General features: G+C 45.5%; 1 protein-coding gene across 15 annotated transcripts in view; it reads right to left on the bottom strand.

The window, feature by feature from the left end:
- The window catches only part of GIT2 (GIT ArfGAP 2), a 48,520-nt gene continuing 36,754 nt past the window's right edge, over positions 1–11,766 (bottom strand). For all 15 annotated transcript variants that reach the window (XM_036874420.1, XM_036874408.1, XM_036874411.1 and 12 more), the window contains 4 exons: positions 8,101–8,183; positions 7,306–7,494; positions 4,002–4,065; positions 1–3,466 (listed from right to left, as the gene is read on the bottom strand). In XM_036874420.1, coding sequence (XP_036730315.1) covers positions 3,254–3,466; positions 4,002–4,065; positions 7,306–7,494; positions 8,101–8,183 — 549 coding nt within the window. In that variant the 3' untranslated portion in view covers positions 1–3,253. The remainder of the gene's footprint in view (positions 3,467–4,001; positions 4,066–7,305; positions 7,495–8,100; positions 8,184–11,766) is intronic.

The raw sequence follows: 11,766 nt of genomic DNA, 5'->3' as shown, positions 1-11,766 counted from the left end.
GACACTTACAGAGCCTGTTTATTGCATAAGTAGCAGGCACAAATTCCAAAACGATTTTACAACGCTTAAAGGGTTGAACAATAATTACAGGAATAGAATGTACAACAAACAGGAAAAATAAGTACAGAATAATGGGTGACATGGATAAAACACATTGGAATAAAAGGCATTTCATTTTTCCTATGCAGCATTTTCTTTTGTAAAATCAAGGTGACCTTCAACCGGGACAAGGAAAGAAGGAAAACTCTCTGCTTGGGGAGCTCAGGGTGGCTGCGGAGGACACTCATGACGGTCTCACTCTGGTTCTGCAGCTTAAACTGCTGGAGGGATCGGAGGACAGCTCCTGAGTTGTGCGTTTGTAGTTCCAATTGATGAGATGCTGTATTTGGTCTTTGGGCCCGATTCATTGTTCTTTGGCAAGTACGAACTGTCTGCATTCCGAGGCAGAAGATGACTTCAGCTGAAGGAGCCCAGGGGTGGAGCTGTCTCCCCCCAGCAAGTGGCAAATGCCGGTTTCCTACCTCCGACCTCTCAGCTCCGAGGGGCATTTGAGGGGGCAGGGATTTGAGAATCAAGGGTAAGAGAATGACATTACAGAACTCAGACACTAGTGCAAGGCTGTGGAACCCATGTGCAAAGGACGGTGAACGACCGTTCAGACAAGGTGCGAGTTGTCTGCAGGCCCCGGGGACCTCTGACCCCGGCCTCTCAGGGCCGAGGAAACGGGCAGGGCACTTTGATGAGAAGGACGAGCTGTGGCCCTCCTGTCACTCCACCTGGGAACTTCCTTCCCGGGTTTTGGCACTGTGGGTTAACGGAGCAACCTCCTGCGGTGTTCTCACAACTGGAAATGCTTTGGTGGTCCCCATGTTCCTTGACTTTCTCCAGCGGCATGAAACAGCGTCCATCACTGCAGGTCCTGAGTGTTGGAGTGAAGACACCACTTCACCCACCGCAGGCGACTCATTATCCAGAAGCCCGTCCCCCCCGGGAGGCCAAGGGCACTGACTCTGGACTGCCGCTGGGTCTTTCCCGAGGAGCCCATGTAGGCCTGGCAGGAGGGCACGTGTTTGCAAGGAAGAGGAGGGACAGCCCGGTACATGCAGCATGCAGAAAAGGTTCTCAGACACTGCTTGAACTTAAGGTAGAAGACATCCTTTGAGAAGGCGTCCCCTCAGCATCCAATAAGAGCATGGCACTTAGGTTTGTGCAGACAAGTCTTGGAGATGTGGACCCTTTCCCCACACTACTCAGTGCAGCAAAAGCCGGCGAAAGCACCCACTCACAGTGACTTAGTAAACCAAACACCATTGCGGTGCTCCTCTCCGACAGCATTCGGTCACACTACAAAGGTGTTTGTGAATCAAACAGTTCTGTGAAAATACAGGCTTATTGACGATGTTTTTAGGCAACTTTGATTAGTTTGACTTTTTCACGTGTGTGAACGAGCGCTATGGGACAGAAAAGATGGGTGAAACAAGGACTAACAGCAACTGATCACAGGGCACGGTGGCCACGCTCCAGGTAAGGCCCAGAGGCTAAACCGGGGGAGACCAGGGAAGCCAGGCCCTCACACTACACAGCAGAGCTGTGAGCTGGCAGCCTACAGGCCGAAGCTCACCCACACGTGTGCCGTGAACACTCTTAGATGAGTCGCGAACATTTACAAATGGGGAGACGGCACAAAATATATCTGGTGTCTCCTGACAAATCAAAGCTCCAGCAACCCCAGGCCCACTTCTCCACGTGGCAGCCTGAGTGGAGCCAGGGAGCTGCTGTGCCCACTGATGTGCCACGGGCTCCCCCACTGTCCCCTGCCCTGGGCACCTGGCTCGCTTCACTCACCAATGTCAGTACCCCCTGGTCCCCCTGGTCTAGGTCAGGGTCTGAGCCACACCCACACAAAACTGCGGCAACAAGCAGGAAGGAATATGCTTTAGCTTTTAGAACAACAAAGCTCTTCTTAGTAACTTAAAAGGCTCAGTTGAGATTAACTTAATCTCGGTACGTTCCAGAATTTACACCTGCATGCTTTCGTAGTTTTGGAATAGTGGGTAGTCAGCGAGAGCACTCCAGGGAATTCTTGAAAGGTGATGTCTAAAGAATTTTTTTTTTTGATGTGGACCATTTTTTTTCAAGTCTTTACTGAATTTGTTACAATATCACTTCTGTTTTATGTTTTGTTTTTTTTGGCCATGAGGCATATAGAATCTCAGCTCCCCAACCAGGGATCGAACCCACACCCCCTGCATTGGAAGTCCCTTGAAAGGTGATGTCTAACTGTGAAGTACCAGTGAGATAATGGAAGAGAAGCGAACTCAGGTGATTGTACACATCTTACCTCATAAGAAGTCCTTAAAGGTGGCGAGATATGCGAAGCAGGTCGTGTGGGAAGGCTTTAGGCGGCTAGAGGAGTAAGGGGAGCAGATCATTGCTCTTGTCACCGTTTATGGCAGTGCTATCTGAATGGGGAGGGACGAAATTAGTTACGGCTTGTGGGACTGAGGCTCCTCAGAGTGTGCGTGATAACACGGCCAAGGGACACACTACAGGGAGCATGAGTGCTTATCGGATGCCATGGAGACTTCAGGATGATAGTAAAATAGAAATAGACAGAGATAGGATTGAAGAATTAGATGAGAGAACATCTAATATGATAGAACAGTTAAAAGAAACTGAACACTTCCTTGTTGCCTTCCAAGAGAGATCATTACACTATTTTTAGAAAGTGGCAAAGTCCTTTCTCTAACATGCCTGCTTGGAGATACCCCAAACTTAGAGATTCTGCAGTAGAGGCTGGAAAATCTGCTTATTGCACAATGCTTGATAGGGAACATACAATGTTGATTTTTTTTTTTTTAACCCAACTCTCTCCGGAGAATGTTTCAGTAAAACTCTCACTTATAGTTTTAGCCATAGGCAAGGAGTCTGAAGGGATGGAAAAGTTCTAAAATACTTCAAACAATGAAGATCTGCTTTTGGATATCTATGATCATGAACTCGACGGTCACGGACAGCACAACAGCACGTCAGAAGGTAAACTGGCAAACAGGCACAAATAAGGCAAGTGGGTTAAATTAACAGTTGAAAATTTGTTAGAAAACATGCAAAAATAATACTGAGTTTTCTTTTAAAAAGTTTTAAATTTTCATTAAACGTTTGTTTCTGTAAAAATCGGAAGAGTTCCATGTCTAAATTGGAAACCAGACTTAGAAAAGCCTCGAAAACAGAAGGGCCGGGCCAGCCCTGCCATTCAGTTGTTGTTCTCTTTGGTGGTGATGGTGACCAGCTGTTTGGCGGCCTTGGCGATGTCGTACGCACACTGGATGACCTGCTGCGTGACCAGCTGGATGTCCGTGGGCGGGCCCGGGTCGCCTGGGAGGGTCTTCTTGCACTCCGACTGGAGTCGGTAGGCACTGGATGTCAGTAAGCGGAGGGAAGTCCTCACCATGTCGGACCTGGGTTTCTAAACAGAAAAACACAGGCATTCGCCATGAATTGCAGGGTGGATGTATCCGAGAGCAGGGACAAGCATTCCTCAGAAAACAACTCAAGCTATTCCACAGTGAACAGCAGTTCTGTCCAGCACTTTTTCACTGAGGGTGCTCGGAACATTGCAAGCTTGGCAACCCACAGCGTGGCGGATGCTGAAGGGCTCTGTCTCAAAGGTCAAAGTGCATGCAGTGTATTTAGTAGTATGCATTTAGTAGTGCTATACTGAAGTGGTTTTTGAAAAACATTAATCCACTTGGGTGAAATATTCCAGGTAAAATTTCATTCTATTAATGCTTTACCTTTCAGCATTTGGCTTGTACATTCTTGTCTTATTAAACCCAAATCAATACTCATGTAGCACAAAAAATATTTCAAAGCCCTATATGGCTATTTGCATATTTAAAACTTTCTGTGCTACAAAAAGATTAATATAATGTAAAGGTCATAAAGAAATTTCTTACGGTTCATTAAAGGGATCTGAACCAAGTTAGTAGGGAGTGACTTACTTTGGGGAATAATGCTGCCATTTCTGTAACAGCTACGTGTATCCTCTCTGAGCAGGGAATATAACTGCAAGAATATTGAAGAGGTTATTCAAAGACAGTGAAAATAATTCAGAGACAGAGAATACTCGGCTAAGAATAGGTCCCATTTACATTCCCGTAACAAAGGGGTTGAGGCCATGGCCAACCTGCTGTGGATCCCACATCAACAGGAGGTGCTCTGTGATAAAGCAGGGGCCCCATCCTTTCTTGAAAGTTCATTCAGTCAGACAAAAACAGTCTCCAGGTATGAATGTAGGCAACGTCCACTACCAGCCAGGTGGAGCCACAAAACAGTTAGTCTGTAAAGATATCTACACCTCCTCAAGGTGGTCATTCAAATTAAGACTGCCTACATTTTAATTAAATCATTGCATCTCAAGAAACTGGTATGAATTATACCAAAATGCCTTCCAATTGGGAATTCCCGACTTTTACCTTTATGAGCAGTTAGAACCATACACCATGAAATAACAAAAACACCAATGCATAGGAGTTATTTAACTTGCAAATGTGAAGGGGCAACAACCCATCTGGTGACAAAGACCCTCAAAAAAAGGCAATGTCCACAGCAACCACTGTATCAGCCATAAATGTTTCTTGAGCATTAACTGAGAGCCACACCTAAGAGTTTTATGTTTTGCTGGTTATGGTTTTCATTTTGACCCAGAAATATAATTCACCCTTTCCTCCTGCTACACAGAGGAGACATTTTTCCTAAGGACATCTCTCAAAAACTCACTCATTACGACATATTTTAGGAAGTCCTCAATAAGCCACGAAAGAAAGCACATGCAGCTTAATGACAAAGTCCTCCTCCTTCTCTACCAGAGGGGGTCCACGTTCACAACTTGTTATCTTTCCTTGAAAAGGCTTTTGCGCATAATATGTAGTAATCCCTGGACTATGTAATTGTGTGTAAGAGAGAGAGACAGAAACAGAGACAGGCAGGGAGTGAGGCTGGAGGCTGAGGGGATGGGACCAGGCTGAGGGAAGGTCAGGGGCTGTGGGGAGCTTGCTCAGCCCAGGGGACCAGGACTAAGCCTGACCGTGCCTGCATGGGCTACTGGTCCACTTAGGACGAGCACAAGCAATGGATCATCGAGAGGAGAAAACAAGAGAAAAAGGCATGGGTTTAATTCGTATAATGTAAGGTTATAAATGAAAGTGTCGGGACTTCCCTCGTGGCACAGTGGTTAAGAATCCGTCTGCCAATGCAGGGGACACAGGTTCGAGCCCTGGTCCGGGAAGATCCCACATGCCGTAGACCAACTAAGCCCGTGTGCCACAACTACTGAGCCTGTGCTCTAGAGCCCGTGCGCCACAACTACTGAAGCCCGTGCACTCTAGGACCTGCGTGCTGCAACTACTGAGTCCACGTGCTACAACTACAGAAGCCCGCGCACCTAGAGCCCGTGCTCTGCAACAGGAGAAACCACTGCAATGAGAGGCCCGCACACCTCAACGAAGAGTAGCCCCCGCTCACCGCAACTAGAGAGAGCCCACGCGCAGCAACAAAGACCCAATGCAGCCAAAAAAAAAGAGAAAGTGTCTCAGATATGCAAGGAACCAGAGATTTTAAGAGAACACTGAACAATTTATAAAATATAAATTCTCTAGACCAATTCTAGTTTAAACCAAAAGAGTGAGTTGATGATTAAAAATCTCTGCATCATTCTCTCATGGTTCTTACAGAAAACAGATCATGACATATATTGAATGGATTTGTACATCTTAAAAAAAAAAAAGAAACTTCCCAAATTGTACCACATCACATATTGTGATCTTTGAAGCCAGAAACAGCTCCAGGGCAGATATTTATATTTTTGACAACCATCAAAGAGAGAAACTTAATGTAAGCATAGTTCTTGGTTGCTGTTTGAAATACGAGCAAGGCACTTCTGAGCCAGGGGAAATGAGAAGTGAAGCATGTTGTTCAATGGTGGGAGAGCCCCAGGGAAGGAGTTCACCCTGTTATCACGGTGCCTTGATACGTTTGAGGTGTGAAACGTTTTGCTTTATGTAATGTGGTAATGAAGTTGTCTGTTGCCAAGGCTGTGGTGCTGAGCAGAGGAACTCCACACCTGTAGCGTGTGAGGCAGGAAGGGCGTGTGATAAAGAGGAAGTCCGGGGCAGGGGGGAGATAAACAGCTATATAATTTTCGTGGAAGGAGGCTGAGAAATTATGCAGGTTCCTCCTTTTCTCTGAGGAGCCTCCAGCAGTCCAGCCATGAAGACTAGCTCTGCTCCTTCAATAAACACTGACCATTCCTCTCCTACTGAGTGGGAAATAATGACACCGGGAGAAGTCTGAGCTGTACAGCAAAACGGAAAAGGGTAGAAAATGGGGAGGTGAGCATGGCAGTGCGAGGGACACGGAGAATGCAAAAGACACCGGTGCATCTTTTCATGGAAGAGAACAGGAAAAAGAAGAAGCAGTACTGTGTTCCTTGAACAACTTTTGTTCGTGCAAAGGCATGGAGAGAAGTTCTTCACTGAAGCCCTAAACTTTGCTGACCTAATGAAAAAAATGAGATTGTTCTTGGGTTTTGATCAAATTCAGCCGCTTTCATAAACTCAGTGGGATGATGTTAAACGTGTCATGATTGTGTCTGGAGCAGGCCGGCCGCATGAGACTAGGATACCACCTGCAACAGCTAACAACTTACCAGAGAACAGAGGGGTGAGTTAGAACGAGAGCCGGGCCCTTCTCTGCAGTAAGAAATAACTCTGCAAGATATGGTTCTGCCCAGAGCGAGCAGACTCTTCATTCAGGAGCACAGAATGATTTGGGTGACAATTAGATAAACTTTTCTAAAAACCACTTGCTTCTTAGACGTGCACATGCATGAGGGAAAAAAGTAAGAAATCAAGTTCATTTCAGGATACCTTCTATGGCAGCAGATTTCTCCCCAGCTAAGGAGACCACAGACAGCAGTGTGGCCGGGAGAATGTGTTGCCAGTTTTGAGGTAGCTTCTTTCACCTCGAGAACTAGGAATGTCACTACCCCAAATACGCTGCAATTCTATCTCTAGAGGCAGCTATATTCAGAGCACTTCATAAGAAGATGAAAGATTAAAAATACTACATAAAAAAAAAAGACAAATTTACAAATTTGTTTTTAAGCCTGTTACATAAACCTGAAATTTTCAACAACTTTTGAAGTGAGCGTATTAAAAAAAAAATCCCCGCCTGTAAGGGAGCAGCAGCATCTCTTCCAGAGCACGTGCACACGTCCTGCCAGGCCGGACAGTCAAGCCCCCTTACCTGTCGTGTTTATTTTCTTGGGCTGCTCTTAAGAGCTCCTGTATGTTTTTAGTGATCTGTTCAGTCTTCCGGATGACGTCTTCGGTGCTGGGGAAGACGGGGCTCGGGGCCGCGTGGGGCTCTGCTGCATCTGGGCCTGAGCCATCACCTTGCCACACTGTACTTCTTTGCCTTCCCTTCCTGCTTGGCCTGTGAGCATTGAAGAAGTGGTTAAACGTGGCAGGTACCGATCAGCTGCCTCTCTGCTTCTAGGAGCCACAGCATGTGCATGTGCCGAAGGCTGCTTCTGTGGTTTCCTTTACCCTGTCTGGCAGGAGACTCAGGGTAAGGCTGCTCCATCAGCAGGCAGCCACAGCTCGTAGGGAGGCTGCTTCATTCTACCACGGGCGTGGCGTGATGACCCTCGTAGGAAGGCCGAAGACGGGGAAAGGGAGGGAACAACCGGAACACGGAGGGTGTGTGGTTATGAAGCCACCCTAATCGAGCCAATTCCTTGGGATGCAAATGCAGGATGTAACCTAACGTTGACTCGAAAATGAAATGGAGAACTGACTTTAAGCGCATTACACAGACTCAGAGATGAGTCTAATCTGCTGGTAAAAGGAAAAAAGGCCCCTGTGGCAATAATGTGAGATGGGAAGAGGTGTGAACTATGAACTTATGCCTTAATATCTGAGGACCTTATGGGTCTGAAAACAGAGAAGCGGGTGCAGGTGGTGAAGTGTGCCTCCTGACCACGCTGCTCGGTCTCTGGTTGAAGAGCCCAGCCCCAGGGCATTCTTCCTGCACATGTACCCCAAGTCATCCGGGTCCCTGTCATTGGGAGTGTTGTCATAGTCACTTTCAGGTGTGCTGTTCTGCTTCTCCAGCCTGGATGCCTACAAGAGAAAAGGCGACCCCATTAGTTGAGAGCACCAGACACTTCTTGGGTGCCTTCTCAGGAATTGTTACCTGTCAGGCTACGTGGCCTTCGTGCCCCAGATCTCATCTGGGACGGGGGCCGATGCTTTATTAAAAATTTAGGAACAGGGAATTCCCTGGTGGTCCAGTGGTTAGGACACGGTGCTTTCACTGTCCGGGGCCCGGGTTTGATCTCTGGTCAGGGAACTATGATCCTGCAAGCCGCGTGGCGCGGCCAGAAAATAAAACAAAAATTTTTTTTTAAATTTAGTAACAGATGAATAGTGGATCCAGAAACGGTTTCTTTCCTTCTCTGCCCCATTTTCTTCTTTGCTTCTTAGCTGCTCCATACACAGATCCCCGGTACAAACTAACAGACATGCAAGGCAACGCTCACGTTTAGCTGAGGAGTATGGAGTTTAACTATAATATAATGGGGCCCATTTAAGAAGCAAATGGGTCTGCACATATATCCACAGATCGTCAGCACTGGGAGTCGCCTGCAGGTTAGCTAGTCTAATACCAGATGGGAAAAGGAAGGGCCAAAAGAGCTGGGGGTCACCCCCAAGGTCAAAGAGTCAGCAGAAAACCTGGACTAAGAACCTGGGCTTCCTGTCTCCTGCTACCTCCAATACCCCACACCTGGGGCCCTGAGGACCTCCACTGCTCACAACACAGCTCTCCAAGAACTATCCTCAGAGACGGCTTGTGTGAGCCACACAAGGAAACCAGAAACCATTCATTCATTGCCACACGTTGTTTGTGAACCAAAATGGATTAACCCGGTGTGACACTTGGTTTCCAACCCCTTTCATCTGTCTCCCAAAACATCTATCCCTTAAAACATAAAGATATGGTGCAACAAAAATGGGACACAGGAACCCTACAACTGTTTTGAGCAAATGGCAGCACTGCTAAAGTACAGGGCATTCTGGGGTGACAACATTTGAAGGGGACCACATTCCTTTGAAAGGGACTATGTTAGTTCTGGAGTATTTAATACAAAGGATTTCCCCTCAGTATTTATTTTACCCATAGTGCTTGGGAATTTCTTCATTTGAACAGAAATCAGTGGAAGCTGATTTAAAACCTAAATTGATTACCAATTGCAAAAGACAAATATGAGCTATTTCTAGCTCTGTAACTTGAATTTAATCCAAGTTAATCAAAACATGTGCCTAAGGAATTTTATTGTTGCTGCAATAAAATGTGGCTAAAGATATAGAGCCTGTAAATTCAGAGCCCTGTTTAAACATACGGAGACCCTGTAGCTTCACTCAAATGAACGGCTCCCTTAGAGTGAGTCAGTTAAGTAAGTCTCCATAAAGTTTAATTGCTTGCTCCTTACTGATAATGCTGCTCGGCCCTCTGAAGGCCCTATGCGGGCAGGCGGGCAGGCGGGCAGACAGGCAGACAGCCAGCCCTGAGATGGGGAAAGGCTCCTTAGTCACACCACGTGCTGCTTACTATCCCCGTGACCCCTCTCTGTCCTCTCCCAGGGAGAACACTCTTTCTCTGTCTGCTGAGGTCTTTCATGTTTCCCCCAAATGCTCTATTTGGTCCCAGTCACTTAACATAAGACACTTGCACTGGGCTCCTAAAGTTCAATACGAGTTTGTACTGAAACCACTCAAATACATCTGGCAAATGACTGACAATGTTGGCCTGCAGCTATAAAGAGTCTGTAAAGCTAAGTTCTGTAAAAACTACTACAACATTTAAGATCCCTTTGTTTAAATCTCCTACCAGCAAGCAGTTCTGCTTCACTTGCTGCTTTTGGTTTGGCTTCATGGATCAATCAGTGAGTTACTGGCTACTGGCTATCTACATGGAAGACCAAAGGCAGGCACGGAACAGTGAAACCAGGCTCTTGCAGAGATGATCTCAAAAAACAAAACAAAACAAAAAACAAAAAACAAAACAAAACAAAAAAATCTCTTCTTACCTTTCACAGTGAATGTCTAATAAATTTCTTTTCCTTTAGTTTTTATATATACGTCCACACACACAGATGAGTGTATGTTTGTGTGTGTACATGCACATACACAGCATAAAATGGAATATTAAAAACCTGCATTTAAATAATTATCCTGGGACATTTGTCCAGAGCTGCTCCGGTGGAAAAAGCTAGAAAACGGAATTAAACCCAGAAAAATCCCACCTTTTTATAATGGATCTTTTTGCCTTCCTTGATGTAAATTTGATAATTACAAATCAAATGCATTACCTCCACAATGATCAAAAGTACCAAGTTTCATTGAAACATTTTAGAAGAGTAATGACTCATATATCTAATAAAAGTACTCAGGAAATGTTTCTCAAATACAGAAAACAACGTACAACAATAACCACCCAGGAAATCCATTACTTACATTAAATCCTTCATCGTTATCAACAAAAGCATATTTCAGGATTTCAAATTAGTCAGCATTAATTTTATGAAAATTATTGTAAGCATGCAGAACTAAGGTCTACTAGTTAAAAGTGCTGCTCTCTCAAAGCTGTTAATAGAAAAGTTACCTTATAGCTGGTGCTGGTTCAGTTTATTTAATAGATTTGTAGTTTTCTCTGCATACAGACATGCCATAAAAACCTAAACTCACGATGAAGCTGTCAGGAGCAATCAGGATCATCAGTTTAAATGACCGGCACAAAACACTGTCTCAGTAAGCAGTCTCTGCAATAATTCTCAAAACTACCAACAAATTTTTAAAAACTTTCACAGTGGACAAAAAGAGGTTTACTTGACTCTTAGCAACAACATTTCAAATAAGATATTCATTTCTATTTAACTGCCCCTTACTTTAACTGAAATACTGTAATATAAACAGTGCAGTTCAATTTCAGAACTGCTCAGAAGATAGTAGCATATGTCAAGAGGTTTTTTTTAATAGATTACCTCAAAAGTGCAGAAAGGAACCCCCAAAGGGCCTCCACGAGCCATAAGGCACTGGCAGTGGGCAAGACTCTCCATCGTTCCTGCCAACGTGGAGGGAACGGACAAAGGGCAGTGCAAATCCCCCTGGTCTGTAAAGGTGGTCCCTCACCCACACCCACCCTCCCTCCTCTCACTTTAGCCACACTGCCCTTCCAGTAAAAAACAAAAGAGCCAGGACCTGAACGCAGGCCTGCAAAGCTTGTGCTCTGTCACGACTTTCCCAGCTTGCTGCCATGTACTCTTCATGCATGAAACTGTTTTTTAAACTGACAGTGCCTTTGGGAGCAGGGAGGTCACCTAAGTCCCCAGGACCCTTTAACTGACTTTCCAAAAGGCTGGGTGTGGACAAGGTGCTTGATAAATACTTGCTGCCTGGCTACTCTAAAAGGAGCTTACCTGTAGCAAGTGCTGTTACTGGGAATGTAAATTATACGTCGGCAAGCTGGACTTGACCAAAGAACAAAGTGAACAGCTTCGTACTAACAGGTGCCTACACCTCCAGTGCTGCCATGTGTTGCAATCCGGGTGCAGAACGCAGGGACTGCAAAACCTTGGTTTGTCAAGTAAGGTGCTGAGGTAAAATATGTCAAGAGGTAAAAAAAAATAAAAAATAAAGAGCACGA

The sequence above is a fragment of the Balaenoptera musculus genome, chromosome 14, assembly GCF_009873245.2.
Source record: "Balaenoptera musculus isolate JJ_BM4_2016_0621 chromosome 14, mBalMus1.pri.v3, whole genome shotgun sequence".
NCBI classification, from domain to species: domain Eukaryota; kingdom Metazoa; phylum Chordata; class Mammalia; order Artiodactyla; family Balaenopteridae; genus Balaenoptera; species Balaenoptera musculus.
The sequence above is the reverse complement of the archived record's forward strand: the minus strand, read 5'-3'. Positions and strand labels throughout refer to the sequence as shown.